Below are 21,614 nucleotides of genomic sequence, written 5' to 3'. Positions count from 1 at the left end.
TTCACCCTTACCACCCTCAGTACTTCCTCCAAGTGGTGTGCAACCTGGAGGAGTACTGATTCATCAGTTGAGGGGGATGGCAATCAGCAGGAGGTTTCCTTGTCCATGTTTGACCTGGTGCTATGAGACTTCATGAGGCACAGAGCTGAGGTTGTGGAATCCCAGGGCAACTCCCTCCCGACTGTATACCACTGTGCTGCCACCTCTGCTGGGTCTGTCTTGACGGTGAGACAGGACATCCTCAGGAATGGTGATGGTGGATGTACGGGACACTAAATCTGTCTACCTCAACCTTAAATGTATTTAACGGTGGAGCACCCACAACTCTCTGGGGTTGAGCATTCCCAATATTCTCAACCTTTTGACTGAAGTAAATCTGACATCTTCCCATCAGGGGTGTCTGGGCACCCTAATGAATATGGCCTTTTCCTGCTTTTATAAATGTCAGTCCCAGTACCAAGCTGCCAATCTATCACTGTCCCGACAGGCAACCTCACCAATTTGAACTTTCAACTAGCAAAGTTATATTGCAGCATCATCACTGTTTTAATGCAGAAAAGCTGTTCCCAGTTTGCACGGAGCAAGGTTCCAGATATGCAATGTGTTAATGACCCAATGGCCTACTTCTTTGGGATGAAGATCAATCAAGAGACCAGTCTGGTACCCTGTTTCTCGAATAATATTTGGGATCTTTCAATCCACAGAGGGCTGGATTCTCCGTTGCGAGTCCGCCCCACTTCTGTTGCTAGCGAGGATGGAGAATTTGGCATGGCATTCGTTGGTGGAGGGATTCTCTGCTCCCATTGCTTGTCAGTGGAGCCACCCCACGAGTGGGGATGCCTCGGCACTCTGCAGGGCATTCGGCCTGTCCAGTCTGCACCGATCTCTGTGACATCCACCAAAAACAGCAAAAGGGAACTTGGTTTAATATTCTACGTGGAAGATAAAAACTTCCCGCAGTGCAACCAGTCAGCACTGGATTGGAAAAATCTGCACACAAGAACATAAAGGAGGAGAGCAGCAGTAGGAGATCATGTGCCGTATTGAGCGTGCTCAGCCCTTGAAAATGATCCTTGCTGATATGTCACTTCAGCTGCCCACCCACTTCCCATACCCTTAACTCCCTGAGAGACCAGGGGCTGGATTCTCCGTTAACCAATGCCGAAGTCGGGAAACGCGATCGTGCGGAGAATAGGTTCCGCGCCAAAATCGAGCCAGACGCCAGTTTAACGCCAAATCGGGATTCTCCGGCCCCCCCAAAAATGACAAAATCGCGGGCCCACCGTGTGGTCTGAAAGTACAGTAGGCACATCATTAGCGGGCCTGACGACTGAGTCTCTGGGGCCTCAGCGATTCAGTTTCTCGGATAGTCCGATTTCCCCACGGCATGTTTCTAATGTGCTGGAAAAGTTTGTGAACCTGGCGTGCTGGCGGTGGCAGCAAAGTCGGGAGGTAGGAAATGGCGGCGGGTGACTGCAGGCTTCCGGCTCGGATACCGGCAGTGCTTTCTGTGGGGGGGGGGGGGGGGGGGGGGGGGGGGAGAGGAGGGGTGCTGCCAGGGCCGGGGAAGGGGAGGGGAAGTGGGGGGGAACAGGTTGAGCAGCCGGGAAGCACCCCAACAGGACAAGGCACAGACGGCCATTACAGCAGCCACCTTGCTGGCCACCCATACCTGTCCCTGGGTGCACACAGTGACAACGGCCGTATGGGTTGCCCCCCCGACCACCCCACCCAACCGGCAGCCACCCACTGGGGGACCACCCAGGGCCACACTGATGGCAAACCCCAGTGAGGGCAGTGCCATCCAATGGTGCCCCTTGCAGCAGGGACAGGCGCCAGAACCGGGGGCACCAACAGAGCCGGGGTGCGGGGCTGGGGACATGTGTGGTTGGGGCACGCGGTGCCAATCTGGAGCCACTATGTAGCCCATGGTACCTGGTTGGGCACGGGTGTATGTTCCATGATAACATGTTTGCCTTTCACCCCCTGCAGGAAGTTATGGCTTTCGGGCATCAACCTGTGATGCTGGCTGCGGCGGCAATGGCCGCTGCCCTGCGTGAAGCCCCGTGGCAGCATGAGCGGGGGGGGGCTCAGAGAGGAGGCGGAGGCTGCAGCATAGGGTAGGTGGCAGCCGCTCAGTCTGGAGGGTCGGCCATCCAACAGGCCGAGGAGGAGGAGGTGCCAAGGAGTTGGCGGATGAGGCCACGCGTGTACAGCAACCGCAAGTCATTTGAGGACCTTCCGGACTGGGCATTCAGAAGGAAACTGCGGTTGAGCAGGGAGACAGTGCGACACATCTGCCAGATGATGGCACACCTGGCACCGCATGGGTATGGGGGAGGACACTTGCTCCTGATGGCCATCAAGGTGATGGTCGTGCTGAACCTCTATGCGATGGGGTCGTTCCAGTCGCCGAGTGGGGACCAGTCCGGCATCTCCCAGGCATCGGTGCACAGGTGAATCAATGCCGTCACTGATGCCCTGTCTGCCCAGGCTACCCTATGGATTGTGCTCACCAGGCTGCCCGGGCAGCGGGGCTCGCTGCCGTCGCCAGGATGCCCGAGTCTATGGAGTCATACAGCCGGCGGCGGATAACAGGCCGCTGTTCACAAGCAGGAAGGGGCACCAATCGATGAACACACAGCTGGTCTGCGATCATCAGATGCGCATTATGCACATCTGCGCCCGATACCCGGGCAGTGTGAATCTTGGCGCACTTGGGATCGCCAACATATTCGAAGGATATCCCTCCCCCCCACACAGCTCCGGGACTGGCCGCTGAGCGACAGGGGTTATGATGACACCTGTCCGGAGGCCACAGACCGACGCAGAGACCCGCTACAATGATGCCCTTACAGCGACCAGGGGTGTTGTTGAGAGGTGTTTTAGGCTCCTGAAGATGCGCTTCAGGTGTCTGGACCGCTATGGGGTGGCCATCCTGTACGAGGCCAGGAGGGTCGCCCGCATCATGGTGGTCTGCTGCGTCCTCCACAATATAGCCAATCAGAGGGGCGATGTGCTGGAGGGGGATGAGGAGGAAGGGCAGGCCTCGTTAGACGAGGAGGATGAGGGGGCAATGGGCGGGACATGGGGCCTGGCCAGGCATGGGAGACCGGCACAACTGTATCGCCAGAGCCAGCGCGCGCCCATCAGACAGAGCACACAGGCAAGTTTGACTGGTGTTAACAGGTGTTTATCTCCTATAACTAAACTGTGCTCTACACCCATCTCAGCTTAACTGGTGTCTAACTTTCTCACCTTATGGGCCCTAACACTGCGCCTAGGTGGTTCCCCAGATGGTACAGCAGGAGTGGAGGCTGCTGTGATCCTGCGCTGCGACGAGGGTCCCCGTTGACACATGTCTCCTGGGGCGGCCCGGCCTGGATGGGCCCGGCTGTTCCTCGGGCATCCCGGGTGGCGTGGTGCCGCCCTGTTCTGCCTGCTGCCTACAGATGCATCAGGGACAGAAGGGGAGGGAGGGGGGGGCGGAGTCCGAGGTGCTGCGCTGTTCCAGCACCTCCCTCGAGAGTCACCGGCACCAGTCCCAGCACCTCCTCCTCCTTCGGTGTGCCCGATGACCCCTGGGCTTCTCCATGGGATGGGGGTATGAGTGGAGCCAAACCTCAACGACCTCCCGACACCTGGCGCTACTGTGGTGAATGTGATTCACACCGGATTATAATCTGTATATACATGTGCCTGTATTGTAAGTGCAGTTGCACTACCTGTCCTCCAGGGGGAGTAGCTCTGGGAATGCTCGAGTTGTACGGGGCTTCTCCCTTGGCTCTGCCCAGGACTCCTCCCCCGGAAGATGCTGTATAAAGATCAGTGCCAGATGGTCAGCCGGCCAGTTCACCGAAAGTTCAATGGCTAATAGGCTGGCTCTGTTGTGAGTACATTAAAACCGCTATTCTAATCCTACAAGCACGTGTCCGTAGAATTGTTGGTTCCAACAGCTACCAGTCCTGGAGGCCGGCTCTGATCTCAGCAAGGGTCTGCACGTTCACGGCCAAGAAACTACCGCCCTGAGGCTCTGTGCCACATCAGCCAGTGAGTGGGTCACATCCCTCGCGGACTGGGACACATCAGCCAGTGAGTGGGCCACATCCCTCTAGGACTGGGTCACATCAGCCAGTGAGTGGGCCACATCCCTCTAGGACTGGGTCACATCAGCCAGTGAGTGGGCCACATCCCTCTAGGACTGGGTCACATCAGCCAGTGAGTGGGCCACACTGCCCCACGCCGGCCTGAACCTGGACAATGCCGCTGACTCTCTCAGCAATGGCCTGCTGTGAATGGGCTACGCTGAGGAGCGATGCTGCAATCTCCAGCTGGCTCTAGCACATGGTTGCCTGTGAGAGGGCAGCCCTGTCCTTGGCCTTGGCCCCCTCCTGCACAGAATGCCCCAGGCCTTGCACATTCTGACCCATATCCAACACCGTCACCCCCATTGCCTCCATTGCGGACGCCACCCGTGCGTTTTTGGCCTGGGTGGCACGCACGACCGGCACCACCCTCAGCTCCTGCACACGGATGGACTCTTCCACCTGCACCCACGTGCTGGACGTCGGCCGTCATCCCCTCCTGTATTCCCTGGGGCCTTGCCTGCATCTGCACTGTGGGTGTGACTGGATATTCCAGTAGCCCAGGACCCATCTGGGTGGCAGCTGGTTGCTGGGGCCAGACTGCCCTCTGACCATCCAGCCCCTCGGCTGCTCCTGCCTCTACCTGCTGTATCAGTACGGCTGTGTGGTATGCACCAGATAGTGGCCCAGGAGCCTCTTCGCTAGTTTGCCCAACCGAGGTGATAGTCTCTGGGATGGTGGAGGGTGTTGGACACAGCAGTGACGGACAGTCCGTGTCCTCCTCTGACCCGAGCTCCGGGGTCTCCTGAGTCTCGGGCAGAGGGCTGGTGTTCAGGCGACTCTGGCACTGGCTGGGGGCGGGGTCCCTGGATGGATCGGGCCCATCTCCGGCAGATCCTGTAAGATACAAGACGGCATGTATGGTTAGGCAGCCAGACGGTGGTGAGGCGTGAAGGTGAAGGGGTTGAGGGGGATGGTGAGGGGAGATGGGGGGGGGGGCACACATGTGTCATGAGGATCCGCAACCAGGCAGGGGGGGTCTCACTTCCTCGCCTGCCACCGACCCCTGCCTCGGCGACCTCCATTTCCTCCGGGCCACCAACCACGTCCAATGCCCTCTGCTCGGGCATGGTGAGGGGACGCAGGATTGGTGCTCCCCCTCCAGTCTTCTCCCGCTCCCGGCGGTTGTGCGCTGCCTTGTCCTGTGGGGATAAAACACAAACAATGACACTGCTAGACAGTCCGGCGCGTGCAGCCCAAGGGTTGGGTAGCTGATGGCATCAGTGGCCAGGGCACCCGGCCGTTGCAGCTCGCATGGGTGCAGGCATGTGGGGCATAGTGGGGGCCCGGCTGTTCCCCCACGGCGAGGGTCACATGTGTATGGGATATAGGGGGGTTGGTGCTATGGGTACAGCGTTGCCTACTCGCCCTGACTGGCCCTGAGGAAGTCAGTGTCTCCCTGCACTGGACGGCAGTCGGGGCGGTTTCACCAATGGCGCTGACCGCCTCTGCCACCTGCACCCAGACGCGGCGGATGGCGGCGTCTGACCACCTTCCTCCTGTGCTGGGGTACAGGGTGATCCTTCTCTCCTCCACGGCATCTAGGAGGGTGTCCAGCTCAGCCTCCCTGAACCGTGGCACTGCTCTCCTTCCAGCCATGTTGGCTACGACGGTGTAGGTGTGGGGGGGGGGGGGGGGGGGGGGGGGGGTGCAGCCGTGCGGCAATCACGGAACCAGCAAATCTGGCGCCGTTCGACGTGAAAACTGTGGCATTTCACATGACGGCCATGCTAGCCCCATTGGAGTGGCTGAATAGTTGCACCTGTTGCGCCTTTGTTGCCGTCGTAAAATTCCACACTTTTCACGCCGGCGTCAGCACTTAGTCTCAGAAACAGAGAATCCAGTCCCAAAGATTTGACTACCCCAACCTTAAATATATTCAATGATGGCGTGTCCACAACCGTCTGGGATTGAGAATTCCAAACATTCACAACCCTTTCAGAGAAGTATTTTCCCCTCATCCTGAAAGACTTTACCCCGGAACCCTTCACCTGTGTTTTAGATTCTCGTACCAGTGGAAATAATCTCTCGGGCCGTAATTATGCCCTCCATGGACTACGTTCTCCAGCCCCCTTGAAACCTCAGGTGGGAATTCTGAGGGTGCAACACAAAAAGACCTGTCACCGCGTTCACCCACACCTTCCTCCACCAAGCAGATACACACACCTTGCTGTGGAGCAGGCTCAGGTCACAATCTGGTGAGCAGATCATTGATTCTGCTTCTGAGCAGCGAAGGCACAATATCCAAGCCCACAGGCATTCAGAGGACTGCTGGAGACCAGGATTCTGCTGAGCCAGACAACGAGCCTCCCAACTTGGTCTTAAGACAGGTGTTGGAGTGAAAGAACCATAGGACCCATAGGGCCTCACGGTAGCATGGTGGTTAGCATCAATGCTTCACAGCTCCAGGGTCCCAGGTTCGATTCCCGGCTGGGTCACTGTCTGTGTGGAGTCTGCACGTCCTCCCCGTGTGTGCGTGGGTTTCCTCCGGGTGCTCCGGTTTCCTCCCACAGTCCAAAGATGTGCGGGTTAGGTGGATTGGCCATGCTAAATTGCCCGTAGTGTAAGGTTAATGGGGGGATTGTTGGGTTATGGGTATACGGGTTACGTGGGTTTAAGTAGGGTGATCATTGTTCGGCACAACATCGAGGGCCGAAGGGCCTGTTCTGTGCTGTACTGTTCTATGTTCTATGTTCTAATTCCTACAATGCAGAAGGAGGCCATTTGGCCATCGAGTCTGCACCGGTCTCTCTGAAAGAGCACCCAGCCCAGCTTCCCCTATGCCATAACTCCACCTAACCTGCATGTCTTTGGACACTAAGGGGCAATTTAGATTGGCCATTCCACTTAACCGGCGCATCTTTGGACTGGGGGAGGAAAGCGTGGTACCCGGAGGAAACCCACGCAGACATGGGAAGAATATGCAAACTGCACACAGACAGTCACCCAAGGTCAGTATCGAACCTGGGTCCCCCTGGCATTGTGAGGGAGTAGGTGCTACACACTGAATATCAGGCAGGGTTTTCAGATGCATACCACAGGTTGCAATGTAAAATGGAGGGGTTCTGTTGCATTCAGTCTGAGGTTATAGCTCCCGCTAATGAGAACATGGAGTTCAACACTGGCAGGATGCCAGTCGCCATGGTGCCTTCGAGCCCATATTGCGCCAGGAGTTGTATTCCTTTGCTGTAGGTATTGGTAATATTTATCAGTAGCTATGTGAAACGATAGCCATTCTCACTCCTGGTGCCCCTGCTCATCAGGAAGTTAGGCAGGGGGCCCTTAGGCACCCATAGGGAACAGTAACTGCTCACAGCAGGACCATCAACCCATGTGACACAGGGAGTGCCCAGCGATCTCAATCCCTTTGGCCTGTGACTCCATAACCCCCAACCCCTCAAACCAAGAAAGATGCACCTTCCCCAAAGCTGGCCAGGACCCTGCAAGTCTTGGCCTTCCAGCAGATGCCCGCCAGGCATCATCCACACCTGGGCACAGCAGGTTTCCTCCCCTTCACCGTGGATGTTGGGAAAGCACCAAGGCCTAGCGCCAGGGTTAGGATGATCAAGAAATAATCAGCTGAGTGTTCACCATAGAGAACCTATGACCAGTAACACAGAGTTTCTTAGGTGGATAATCATACTTGTTAGTGAGTGATCGGCGAAGAAGATGCTTTCCGCCTGTCTAAATATAATTGCATCCATTCCACATCTTGTTTTTGGCGTGCCTCCTTCTTATTGATTGTTGGTAACAGAAAAATGCTTTCTCCATAAGGTATTGTGGCTTTAATGTTTCCGTTCAGCACCCCACAATGAGATTGGGTTTGATATATTCTTTATTGAAGAATCTCCATTTTTTTTGTCAACAGTGCAACTTGAAGAACCAGTACCAGTACTACCAAAATGTAAGTGTTGTAATTAATGTCGGAGGATTGTGTTGTTTGGTGGGTTTGGGGTTGGTGGAGATTGGGATTGGGGGAGATTGCAAATCTGCTGTATTAGGGGAGCAAATAGATGTAGATGTAACTTTATATTAGCCTGTACTCAACTGATGGGCCGAATGGCTTCCTTCTGTGCTGTAACTATTCAATGATTCTATGATGTGGAGATGCCGGCATTGGATTGGGATGGGCACAGTAAGAAGTCTTACAACAGCAGGTTAAAGTCCAACAGGGTTGTTTGCTTTCGGAGCACATCTCCTTCATCAGGTGAGTGAAGAGGTGGTTCCACAAACACATATCTAGATTTTGCAAGCCCAATTCATATGGTTGGGGGGGGGGGGGGGGGGGGGGGGAATGTAATGCAACATGAATCCAAGGTCCCGGTTGATGCCTACGCATGTGTGCGGAACTTGGCTATAAGTTTCTGCTCTGTGATTCTGCGTTGCCGCGCATCCTGAAGGCCGCCTTGGAGAACACTTACCCAAGGATCAGAGGCTGAATGCCCTTGAATGCTGAAGTGTTCCCCTTCAGGAAGCTGGTGCTCTTACGTAACTTGGTGTTGTATAACCTCTTGCTATGATTCTATGTAAGAAGTCTTACAACACCAGGTTAAAGTCCAACAGGTTGGTTTCAAATCACTAGCTTTCGGAGCATTGCTCCTTCCTCAGGTGAATGAAGAGGTATGCCCAGAGGTATGCTCACATACCTCTTCATTCACCTGAGGAAGGAGCAGTGCTCTGAAAGGTAGTGATTTGAAACAAACCTGTTGCTGTAAGACTTCTTACTGTGCTCACCCCAGTCCAATGCCGGCATCTCCACATTATGATTCTATGAAGAGAGATTACCTAATTTTAATACAGTTAGATGCTACAGCATGCTTATGTTTCTTCAGCATTGTCACAGCAAAATTAACTGTTTTCAATGAGCGTATCTTGTGCTGCTTGAATATTTACCTTTTATACTTTTTCTAGATATGGATTGGGACTATTTACTCAAGGAAGGTAAGCTGTTGAACAGATAACTCTGTAGCCAATGAGCTAGATGGGCCAGGGTTTTATGCTGATGAGAAACCTTTGGGAATTCAAAGTTGTGCCCCCTGACCTTGGCTGGTTTTGTCAGGGTGAAAACTATTTGCATTGTGAGGTTTCAGCGTCATCCTGGGGTCCCTCTGGGCAGCTGCATGAAAATCAGGCTTCAGATGCCTGTCACTGGCAGATTAACACAATTCCTGCCTGTGCATCAGCCACAAATGGAGTAAAAAGGTTCAGGTTGGTGCCAAATTCTGTTCACTGGGAAGACAAACTGGATTTGGATCCCCACTGACATCCTGACTCAGGCCAGGGGACTTAAGAGGCAGATTGAAGCCAGGGAGCACGGCACTTCTGAACTTTGTGAAACGGAGGGATAGGAGGTAGAAATCTTCAACCCTTGGGACCCAGAATTTAAAAGTTTTAAATTACCTCACGCAATCCAACCCGCCATATTTTTTATGGCAGTCGGCTGTGTCAAAGGCATGAGGGAGGGTCAATTTAAACAGCCCTGACACCCTCGCTGGCCATACGCAAACAGAAAGGTGTATTAAAAAAAAATTGATCCCCTCCTAACCCTAAAACTTTGAAATGTTTCAATCCACAGCAAATGCAAGGTAAGATGGAATAAAAAAGGGTTATTTTTACACTCAAACCCACGAGAGCGGTTTCGCACAATGTCCACCCCTTTTTACACTCACGCAATAAATGGGGGATAAGGACAAAGGACAGGACAGGGACACAATAAAAATACATGTATCGCTTTTACGTGTACCCAGACTCCAGAATCATGAATCAACCCGGGATGTTCCTTCCGAGGAGAGGTTGGTATATTTTACAAACCCACCACCTTTCCAGTGTCAGATTGACCTGACAGGGGAAGGTACGTAGAATGAGTCATTTTTGAGACCCGTGTCATGAGATTTCGAGGTTCCCGCAGTCGGAAGGTTTGATAGAAACATAGAATTTGCTGTGCGGAGGCCAATCGACCCATCTAGTCTGCACCGGCCCTTGCCAAGGGCACCCCACTTAGGCCCACGCCTCCCCCCTATCCCTGTAACCCAGTAACCCCACCTAACCTTATGAACACTAAAGGGCAATTTAGCACGGTCAATCCACCTAACCTGCACGTCTTTGGACTGTGGGAGGAAACTAGAGCACCCGGAGGAAACCCACGCACACACGGGGAGAAAGTGCAGACTCCACACAGTCACCCGCGGTCAGAATTAAACCCGGGACGCTGGGGCTGTGAGGCAGCAGTGCTAACCACTGTGCCACCGTGCTGTCCTGATGAGGGTCTGAGTTCTTTCTGTCCGCCACTTGCTGGATGGTGGGCAGCGCAGGCTGTTTCCTGCAGTTCTGTTAATTTTGGAAGTCAAACGCACAGCTTGAGTACAGCTTGAGGAAGGCCATGTGACATACCTCCTGCATGTTGGACACAAGAAGCAGATCCCCAAGGCTGGAATTTGGGGGCATGATTCAGCGGCCTCGTCGCTCTCGCGAGTTGCTTAATCTGCCTCTCGCCCTCACTGCGCACGGTAGCACAGTGGTCAACACTGTTCCTTCACAGCTCCAGGGTCCCAGGTTCGATTCCCGGCTTGGGTTACTGTCTGTGCGGAGTCTGCACATTCTCCCCGTGTCTGCGTGGGTTTCCTCCGGGGGCTCCGGTTTCCTCCCACAGTCCAAAGATGTGCAGGTTAGGTGGATTGGCCATGCTAAATTGCCCTTTGTGTCCAAAAAGTTAGGAGGGGTTATTGGGATATGAGGATAGGGTGGAAGTGAGGGCGTAAGTGGGTTGGTGCAGACTCGATGGGCCGAATGCCCTCCTTCTGCACTGTATGTTCTATGTTCTATGGTGGGGAGAATTGTTTTGTCCTGTCTGAATAAGCCTAAGTGTGGCTCATGATCAGTAACTCTTTAAGTGACATCCATAGATGAAACTTTTTCACCTCATAATGGCCAAACCTTGCTTTTCTATTTGAGAATAGACTCTCTCAGCGTCTGTCAGTGTTCTAGAAGCTAAGCAGGTCACGCTACACTATCTTCCATTTTATGGGACAATACTGCTCCGATTCCGTCGGTGATGAATCAAAGAACATAGGACAGTATAGCACAGAACAGGCCCTTTGGCCATCGATGTTGTGCCGAGCTTTGTCTGAAAGAACTATTGGCCGGAGCTGAATTGCATGTTGGGCGGCTTGATAGCAAAGTCCCAGGACTGGCCACCCCGCTCCACACTGCAAATCAACAACAGAAACCTCTATTTATTCCCTTACAATTGAATCGCCTATTGCATTCCCACACTCCTTCCCTGTACTGCAGATCCAACTGTGATGAAGGTTGTTGATGCTTTTCCCCGGAGAAGATTATTCCCCCCAAAATATCTCAAGCGTTTATCAGTGTTGCAGAGGAATAGCCACAGGAGATGTCTGCACAGCCTGCCTAGTTCATACTGATGATGTGAGCACCTTCCTTATTACCTACCTGAATGCTAATTTTCCAAAATGGAAACCTCACACTTATCCAAGTTAATCTACATCTGCCAAATTTTGACCCACTCACCTAACCTATCCATATCCATTTGTAAATGTATTATTTCCTCATTGCAAGTTACAATCCTACCTATTTAGGTGTCATCTGTAAATTTATCTATAGTGTACCTTCCATCCCTACATCCAAGTCATTAATATATATTGTATATAGTTGGGGCCTAAGGACCAAACCTATGCCACCCCACAAGGTACATCTTGCCAACCAGAAAAAGTCTCATTTATCCTTTCTCTCTGCCTTCTGTGGGTTAGCCAGTCGTCTATCCAAGCAAATAAATTACCCCTAAGTCCATGTGATCTAACCTTGTATATTAATTTATCAATTGCCTTCTGGAAGTCTAGATATACTACATCTACAGGATCCCCATTATCCACTTGGCTTGTTATGCCTTTGAAGAACTCTAGCAAATTAGATTTACCCTTCATAAAACCACGCTGACTCTGATGGATAGCATTGTGACTTTCGAAATATCCTGTTATTACTTCCAGCTGTTTGGTGGTGGCGGGATTCCCTGGCAGCACACATCCGTCCCTGGGCTTCCCGGCGGCGTGGGGTGGTTTCAATGGAAAATCCCATTGTCAGCGGTGTGGACACAAAGTCCTGCCACCGGTGAATGGTATGCTGCCTCCTGCTGCCAAGGAACAGGTGGCTGGGAGGCCAGAGAATCCCATCCCACATTTAGAGCACTGTGCAGTATTGGTCACCTGGTTTAAGGAAGCCGCTTTGAGACAGTTTACCAGCCTAACGCCTGGAATGGCTGGGTCGTCTTATGAGGAAAGGTTGGACAACCTAGGTTCGTATCTACTGGAGTTTAGATGACTAAGAGGAGACTTGATTGAAACATATAGGATGCTGAGAGGTATTGACAAGACAGATGTGGAGAGGATGTTTATGGGCAGCATGGTAGCACAAGTGGATAGCACAGTGGCTTCACAGCGCCAGGGTCCCAGGTTTGATTTCCCCACTGGGTCACTGTCCACTGGTTCAGTGGATTGGCCATGATAAAGTGACCAAAACGTTTTGGAGGGATTATTGGGTTACGGGGATAGGATGGAAATGAGGGTTTAAGTGGGTCGGTGCAGACTCAATGGGCCGAATGGCCTCCTTCTGCACTGTATATTCTATGTTCTTTGTTCTAATGAGAATCTAGATCTCGGGGTGTTCACTCTTTTAAAAAAGGGGTTGCCCATTTAAAATGGAAATGAGGTGATATTTTATTCTCAGAGTATCGTGAGTTCTGGAACTCCCTTCCTGAAAAGATGGCGGACGCAGAGTTTTGGAATGTTTTTAAGGCAAAACTGGATACATTCTTGGCAATTAAGGGGGTGGTGGGTCAGCAAGAATAAGTGAGATGCCGATTTGAGGTTCAGCCGTCATTTTATTAAATGGAGGAGCAGGCTCAAGGGGCCGAATGGCCTATTACTGCTCCTTGTATATGTAAACATGGATTTCCATTATACCGACTCTTTTGGCAGAACACTATTCAATAATTTTGTGTCCATGCTTGGTAGCTTCTTGCATATCTTGCACTAAAAAGATAGGGTTTGATGTACAGCGATGGACATAGTGACTGCTTTCAGTTTCTTATCTGCAGATGACGAGCTCGACGCGGATAAATCTCCTGGACAACGTAGGATAGGTAAGTCAAGGAACGATGTCAGTCTCAAAGCTGTTTTGTTTGTTGTTCTTAACTTCTTAAATTTTCCTTGAGCCTCGAGCTGTTATTGGAGTATGAGAATTTCCTCTTGCCCTTTCTTCTCCTTGACCACTTTAACATAAGATCGATGAAAACTTAATTCACTCATATATCTGGCTGTCCACCAATCATCTGTTAAAGATCAGTGAGGTAATCAGGAGAATCTGAAAAAGGTTCCCATTGAGTTTGCAAATCACAGTCAACATGTGCCCTTGGCTAATCCATGAAATTTGTTAAGTGACTAACCCGACTCTGAGTAAGACTCCGAAAATAAAATATAAGTTTAACATCCACAGTTAATTTTATTTTTACTTGCACAAAGGAGGGCTGCACCTAATCAATGGTCAGGGTGAGACTCCACACGACAATGGTTAATTTGCTATACTTATACACTGTAGTAAACAAGAAACGCATGCCCCTGAGTTAATTCGCTTATGTGTATAACTACGTGCAGAAACAGATTGATTTAAGAAGCGAAACTACAATGTAAGGAGCTCAATAGGTTTTGTATCCGTAAGTGACAGTTTGTGATAACCAGCTGTCTGGTTTCTTTTCCCTGTTGATATGGTTAAAGACGGGGTCAACACAGTTATGGGTCTGCTTCATTTCTGGCTACATACCCAATTTAATGAGGACAAAGCGCTTTGCACAATGTCTGTGGTTTCAGATGTCAATTTATGGTTAACTGATACTGCAAATATGTTTTTCAAATAAGTCGTTTCTTATTCTTGCCCTGTGAGTAGTATTGTGGGGACATTATAATTACGGCCAAGCATCCCATCATGCATTGGTTATATTAACCGGAACCTACATTCCCACATCACCAAATGTGTGCGTACACACATTTCTTTCTGAATGAGCACATGCCTTTTTGTGCACGTGTGTATATGTCTGGGAGTATGTGCTTTTGTGTGTACTGGTATATAGGTGCACGCATATGGCCTTAATGTTGACCGCCTGCAAGCACTAGAGTCATGCAGACATTAAATCTGAGGTTAGTTTGTGTTTGGTGAATCAACGGACTTAATAGCACACCTCTTAGAAACTAGCTATTTGCAATAATGGGAAGGTAGCCACCTTGGGAAGCACAGTGGCCCAAAGCTTGAAGCTACAAAATTGGTGGTGAAAGTTGAATGCCTTTCACTTCATTGTAGCCAATGAGGAGCCTTGAAAAGGTTAGTCAAAAGTCATTTGTTTCCTCCTCACAATTAGGAAATCCAGTGACACTCCCAAGTCCCAGCTGGGACCATCCTGAGATAGACATAGACATAGAACAGTACAGCACAGAACAGGCCCTTCGGCCCTCAATGTTGTGCCGAGCAATGATCACCCTACTTAAACCCACGTAACCCATATACCCGTAACCCAACAATCCCCCCATTAACCTTACACTACGGGCAATTTAGCATGGCCAATCCACCTAACCCGCACATCTTTGGACTGTGGGAGGAAACCGGAGCACCCGGAGGAAACCCACGCACACACGGGGAGGACGTGCAGACTCCACACAGACAGTGACCCAGCCGGGAATCGAACCTGGGACCACTGGAGCTGTGAAGCATTGATGCTAACCACCATGCTACCGTGAGGCCCCTAATGCCGGCACTCTCCTGGGCCGGCTTTTATCTCAGGGAGTTAATGAGCCCTGCTGTCAGGCCTTCGCCCCTCTGCAGGGAGAGCTCCCGTTCCATGAACCCCACAGGGAGATTGAGTGGGTCGTCCTCAATGGTCTCGTTGAGGTTATAACACACTCAAAATGCAATTGTTGCTGCAATTTGATGGTTACAGTAATTGTTCGAGCTGTCCTGCACCTTGTCTCTCTGGCTGTTAGGACAGGCAGAATGTTGATAAGAAGATAGTGATATGTTTTATTGCCCAGCCCAAGCTGCCCTTCAAAAGGTTGTGGCGAGCTGCCTTCTTGAACTGCTACAATCCCTGAGGTGTAGGAACACCCACTGTGCTATTAGGGAGGATGTTCCAGAATTTTGACTCAGTGACAGTGAAGGAACGGCGATATATTTCCAAGCTTGGATGGTGTCTCACTCGGAGTGGATTCCCGGTATCTACTGCCCTTGTCTTCCAGATGGTATTGGTCATGGGTTTGGAAGAGGCTGCCTAAGGAACCTTAGCGAGTTCCTGCAGTACATCTTCTAGATGGGTACACATGGCTGCCACTATTCCTTGGTGGCGGAGTGTTTGAATGTTTGTGGAAGGGGGAGCAATCAAACAGGCTGCTCTGTCCTGGATGATGTTGAGCTTCTTGAGTGTTGTTGGAGCTGCGCTCATCCAGGCAAGTGTATTCCATTACACTCCTGACTTGTGCCTTGTAGATGGTGGGCAGGCTTTAGGGGGTCAGGAGATGAGTTACTAGCCTTTGACCTGCGCATGTCATTTTATTGAATGTCAAGGGGCGGTGGTTAGATCTACTCTTGTAGGACATGGTCATTGCCTAGAACTTGTGTGGTGTGAATGTAACTTGTCACTTGTCACCCCAAGCCTGAAGATTGTCCAGATTTTTTTGAATTTGGACATGGACTACTTCATTATCCCAGGGTTCGAAAAGAGATAGCTGAGGAGATTGTGGATGCATTGGTGATGATCTTTCAGGAATCACTGGAGGCAGTGAGGCAGCCGGTGATTGGTGGTGTACCTCAGGGGTCTGTGCTGGGGCCACAACTTTTCACAATATACACTACTGATCTGGAAGAAAGAACTGAAATCAATGTTGCTAAGTTTGCAGATGATACAAAAATCTGGAGAGGGGCAGGTAGCTTTGAGGAAGCAGGGGCGGGGGGGGGGGGGGGGGGGGGGGGGCTGCAGAAGGATTTGGACAGGCTAGGAGAGTGGGCAAAGAAGTGGCAGATGGAATACAATGTAGAAAAGTGTGAGGTTATGCACTTTGGGAGGAGTATTGGAGGCATAGACTAATTTCTAAATTGAGAAATGCTTAGGAAATCAATAGCACAAAGGACTTGGGGAGTCCTTGTTCACGATTCTCTTAAGGTTAATGTACAGGTTTAGTTGGCAGTTAGGAAGGCAATGTTAGTGTTCATGTCAAGACGACTAGAATACCAAACCAGGGATGTACTTCTGAAGCTATATAAGGCTCTAGTCAGACCCCATTTGGGATATTGTGAGTTTTAAGACCATAAGACCATAAGACATAGGAGTGGAAGTAAGGCCATTCGGCTCATCGAGTCCACTCCGCCATTCAATCATGGCTGAGTTTTGTGCAGTTTTGTCCCATATCTAAGGAAGGATGTGCTGACATTGGAAAGGGTCCAGATGTGGTTCACAAGAATGATCCCTGGAATGAAGAGCTTGTCATTTTAGGAATGGTTGAGGACTCTGGAGCTGTACTGGTTGGAGTTTAGAAGGATGAAGGGGGATCTTATTGAAACGTACAAGATACTGTGAGGCCTGGATAGAGTGGACGTGGAGAGGATGTTTCCACTTGTAGGATAAACTAGAGGCAGAGGACACAATCGCGGAATAAATGCTGAAAGGGGTGTGTACAGTACTTTGCTTCCTGAAGTCAATGACCAGCTCTTTAGTTTTGCTGGCATTGAGGGAGAAATTGTTGCCACTGCACCACTCCACTAGGTTCTCTATCTCCCTCCTGTATTCTGACTCAGCAAACTAATGGGCTGTCACCAGCATAACTGTTGATGAACAGGCAACTGCGGACAACCCTGTTCTCCATGGTGGCCCCCACAGTTGATCGAAAGCACCAGAGGAAGCTTGTTCTGCAGAAACAAAAGCAGAAGGAAACCTATGACAGGTCTGCAAAAGCACTCCGGCCTTTGCAAATACGAAGCACGGTTGGAATCGAGGATTCGATAGGATAGATATGGGCAGGTTATTTCCACTGGCGGGTGAAAACAAAACTAGGGGGGCATCGCCTCAAAATAAGGGGAAGTAGATTTAGGACTGGGTTTAGGAGGAACTTCTTCACCCCAAAGGGTTGTGAAGCTATAGAATTCCCTGGCCAGTGTAGCAGTTGAGGCTCCTTCATTGAATGCTTTCAAGATAAAGATAGGTTTTTGAAGAATAAAGGAATAAAGGGTTATCGTGTTCGGGTGGGAAAGTGGAACTGAGCCCACAAAAGATCAGCCATGACCTTAATGAATGGCGGAGCAGGCTCGAGGGGCCAGATGGCCTACTCTTCCTCTGAGTTCTTATGTTCTTATGTTATTAATGCGCAGCTTGCCCTTTTTGTCCGTGGGCTTTGACCTTCTTATCATCCAGTTGCACCCCTTTTGATGATATCCGATCTCCCAGAAAGGTGATGGTATCCACGCCAACTTGGCATTTCGGCTGATTGAGTTTGAGGCCAATTTTCTTGACCCTTTGGAGCACTTGAAAGAGCCATGTACCATGCTCCTCACGCGTAGACCCCCAAATTATGATGTCATCAACATATACATGGTCGCCCGGCAGCCCTTCCAGTATATACTCCAAGGCCCGAGATGTGTGGGGCGGGTAGTGGGGGGCTCGGGGGTGGTGCCATGCAATCTGCGGTGTAAACACAGGCCTTCACCCCATTAAGCGATTCACGCTCCCTCTTCACCACGGAGAATCGTATTTTATGCGTTATATCTTTGACAGTGACATCCAGTTCTCATTCTCCCAAGGTTGGGATCCGATAGCCATTGCAGTCCTTCAGAATCATTGCTGCCGGAGCGATGTCAGGTTTGATCTTTAACGGCTGCACCACAGAGATTGGAATCAGTTTGGCTCGCGCTCCCGTGTAAAGTTTGCACTTGATGGCCGTTCCATTGAGCATTACCGAGATTGTCTATCTGTTCTCGAGTGTTCCACATTTGCCTCATTGTGACTGCAAACTGCAAGCTTCACTTCTTTGTCCAGGCCGGCCGAATCACTTGACTCTTTCTTCATCACCATATTCACATCGGCCTGGTAGTTGTCCTTATTGTCCTCATTGGGACTCTTCTTTGCCCGATCAACTGTGCATCGGCGAACAAAATATCCCTTTCATCCACACCTGTGACAATTTCTTTTGAAATCATCCTTAGGAATCATCTCTGCTTCGGAAATATTTTTTATAAATTTAGAGTATACAATTATTCTTTCTCCAATTAAGGAGCAATTTAGCGTGCCCAATCCACCTAACCAGCGAGTGTTTGTTGCCACAGTTTTAACACAAAAATGACAGATGGGGCTTGTTGCCCAAAAAGGCTGCCTTCATCGAGACCACATATCTTCTGATGTCTTGTATCGGTGTGATCAAAATGGCCAACCCCATTGCGACTAGGTTTGTTCCAACGTTGTGCAAAATGGTCGCCTGCACAGGGGCCACATTTTCTGTTGGGCTGCACACCAGTGTGCTCAAAATGGCTGGCCACATCAAGACCACGTTTCTCACTGAACTGCGTCACAGCATTTACGGCGCCAGCATCGCTTCCTGGACTGGCACCAACACTTACTGAAGGCCCTGATCCGCTGTGCAGACAGCTCACTTGCCTGGCACATTCTGATGGCGACATCCAGCGTGATGTTGTCTTCCCTTAACAATCATTTTTGTAGTGCAATATCCGAGATCCCATAAACTATTTAGTCCCCGATCATTAAGGATTGCAACTGGGCCTTTAGTTGCAGATCCGTCGCGAAGTTGTCGAAGGATTCCTTGTCTTACTTGGCACGGGAACGGAACACGTGTCGTTCAAAAGTCTCATTTTTCCTCGGAGAGCAGTGTCAATGAAAACATTGAATCACCTCCTCGTAGGTCTGTTCTTCGTTCTCAAACCTGAACAAATTATACAGTTCAAGCACTTGAGAAACTGCTGTCATTATCAGCAGTGCAACACTCCTTTCATCAGGCCGTGGGCCAAAAGACAAAGTTCAAACTGCTGTCTAAAACTGTGCTAGTTTGAGTCCAGATTGCCTGAGACTTGAAGCCAGTGGGGTACCTTCAAACCATCCATCTTGCACTTTACTGTCTTGCATTGTATGGAGTCACAAATCCTTAGATCACCAGGTTGGTAGAGCAGTTTTTCGTTTAGTTTCTTCTGTTCCGCCGCGTGGTTTGTCTTTTCGTGGTTACCTCTAATTCTTCAGCACACCCAGTACCATGTTGTGTTCTATGGCTCCCCCAATCATGAAGGCGCACATGGAACATGAAAATATGTTGTAATAAGTATTTATTCTTGATATGCAGTATGGTAACCATGCAATTCTATGTACAAACATAAGAACATAAGAACTAGAAGCAGGAGTAGGCCATCTGGCCCCTCGCGCCTGCTCCGCCATTCAATGAGATCATGGCTGATCTTTTGTGGACTCAGCTACACTTTCTATCCCGAACACCATAACCCTTAATCCCTTTATTCTTCAAAAAATTATCTATCTTTACCTTAAAAACATTTAATGAAGGAGCCTCAACTGCTTCACTGGGCAAGGAATTCCATAGATTCACAACCCTTTGGGTGAAGAAGTTCCTCCTAAACTCAGTCCTAAATCTACTTCCCCTTATTTTGAGGCTATGCCCCCTAGTTCTGCTTTCACCCGCCAGTGGAAACAACCTGCCCGCATCTATCCTATCTCTTCCCTTCATAATTTTACATGTTTCTATAAGATCCCCCCTCATCCTTCTAAATTCCAACGAGTACAGTCCCAGTCTACTCAACCTCTCCTCGTAATCCAACCCCTTCAGCTCTGGGATTAACCTAGTGAATCTCCTCTGCACACCCTCCAGTGCCAGTACGTCCTTTCTCAAGTAAGGAGACCAAAACTGAACACAATACTCCAGATGTGGCCTCACTAACACCTCATACAATTGCAGCATAACCTCCCTAGTCTTAAACTCCATCCCTCTAGCAATGAAGGACAAAATTCCATTTGCCTTCTTAATCACCTGTTGCACCTGTAAACCAACCTTCTGTGACTCATGCACTAGCACACCCAAGTCTCTCTGAACAGCGCCATGCTTTAATATTTTATCGTTTAAATAATAATCCCGTTTGCTGTTATTCCTACCAAAATGGATAACCTCACATTTGTCAACATTGTATTCCATCTGCCAGACCCTAGCCCATTCACTTAACCTATCCAAATCCCTCTGCAGACTTCCAGTATCCTCTGCACTTTTCGCTTTACCACTCATCTTCGTGTCATCTGCAAACTTGGACACATTGCCCTTGGTCCCCAACTCCAAATCATCTATGTAAATTGTGAACAATTGTGGGCCCAACACGGATCCCTGAGGGACACCACTAGCTACTGATTGCCAACCAGAGAAACACCCATTAATCCCCACTCTTTGCTTTCTATTAATTAACCAATCCTCTATCCATGCTACTACTTTACCCTTAATGCCATGCATCTTTATCTTATGCAGCAGCCTTTTGTTTGGCACCTTGTCAAAGGCTTTCTGGAAATCCAGATAAACCATATCCATTGGCTCCTCGTTATCTACTGCACTGGTAATGTCCTCAAAAAATTCCACTAAATTAGTTAGGCACGACCTGCCCTTTATGAACCCATGCTGCGTCTGCCCAATGGGACAATTTCTATCCAGATGCCTCGCTATTTCTTCCTTGATGATAGATTCCAGCATCCTCCCTACTACCGAAGTTAAGCTCACTGGCCTATAATTACCCGCTCTCTGCCTACCTCCTTTTTTAAACAGTGGCATCACGTTTGCTCATTTCCAATCCGCCGGGACCACCCCAGAGTCTAGTGAATATTGGTAAATCATCACTAGTGCATCTGCAATTACCCTAGCCATCTCTTTTAGCACTCTGGGGTGCATTCCATCAGGGCCAGGAGACTTGTCTACCTTTAGCCCCATTAGCTTTCCCATCACTACCTTCTTAGTGATAACAATCCTCTCAAGGTCCTCACCTGTCATAGCCTCATTTCTATCAGTCGCTGGCATGTTATTTGTGTCTTCCACTGAGAAGAGCGACCCAAAAAACCTGTTCAGTTCCTCATCTCCCATTATTAAAACTCCCTTCTCATCCTCGAAAGGACCAATATTTACCTTAGCCATTCTTTTTTGTTTTATATATTTGTCAAAACTTTTACTGTCTGTTTTTATATTCTGAGCACGTTTCCTCTCATACTCTCTTACTCTTCTTTCTCTCTTTTTAGTAGCTTTCTGTTGCCCCCTAAAGATTTCCTGGTCCTCTAGTCTCCCACCAATCTTTGCCACTTTGAATGCCTTTTCCTTCAATTTGATACCCTCCCTTATTTCCTTAGATATCCATGGTCGATTTTCCCTCTTTCTACCGTCC

At 49.8% G+C, this 21,614-nt stretch overlaps 1 protein-coding gene across 1 annotated transcript in view; it reads left to right on the top strand.

The window, feature by feature from the left end:
* Positions 1–21,614, top strand: part of LOC119966629 (titin-like) — a 159,083-nt gene that overhangs the window by 5,317 nt on the left and 132,152 nt on the right. The window contains exons 2-4 of the mRNA XM_038798643.1: positions 8,014–8,049; positions 9,057–9,086; positions 13,258–13,302. Of these exons, the coding sequence (XP_038654571.1) occupies positions 8,014–8,049; positions 9,057–9,086; positions 13,258–13,302 (111 nt within the window). The remainder of the gene's footprint in view (positions 1–8,013; positions 8,050–9,056; positions 9,087–13,257; positions 13,303–21,614) is intronic.

The sequence above is a fragment of the Scyliorhinus canicula genome, chromosome 5, assembly GCF_902713615.1.
Source record: "Scyliorhinus canicula chromosome 5, sScyCan1.1, whole genome shotgun sequence".
In the NCBI taxonomy this organism is placed as follows: Eukaryota; Metazoa; Chordata; class Chondrichthyes; order Carcharhiniformes; family Scyliorhinidae; genus Scyliorhinus; species Scyliorhinus canicula.
The sequence above is the reverse complement of the archived record's forward strand: the minus strand, read 5'-3'. Positions and strand labels throughout refer to the sequence as shown.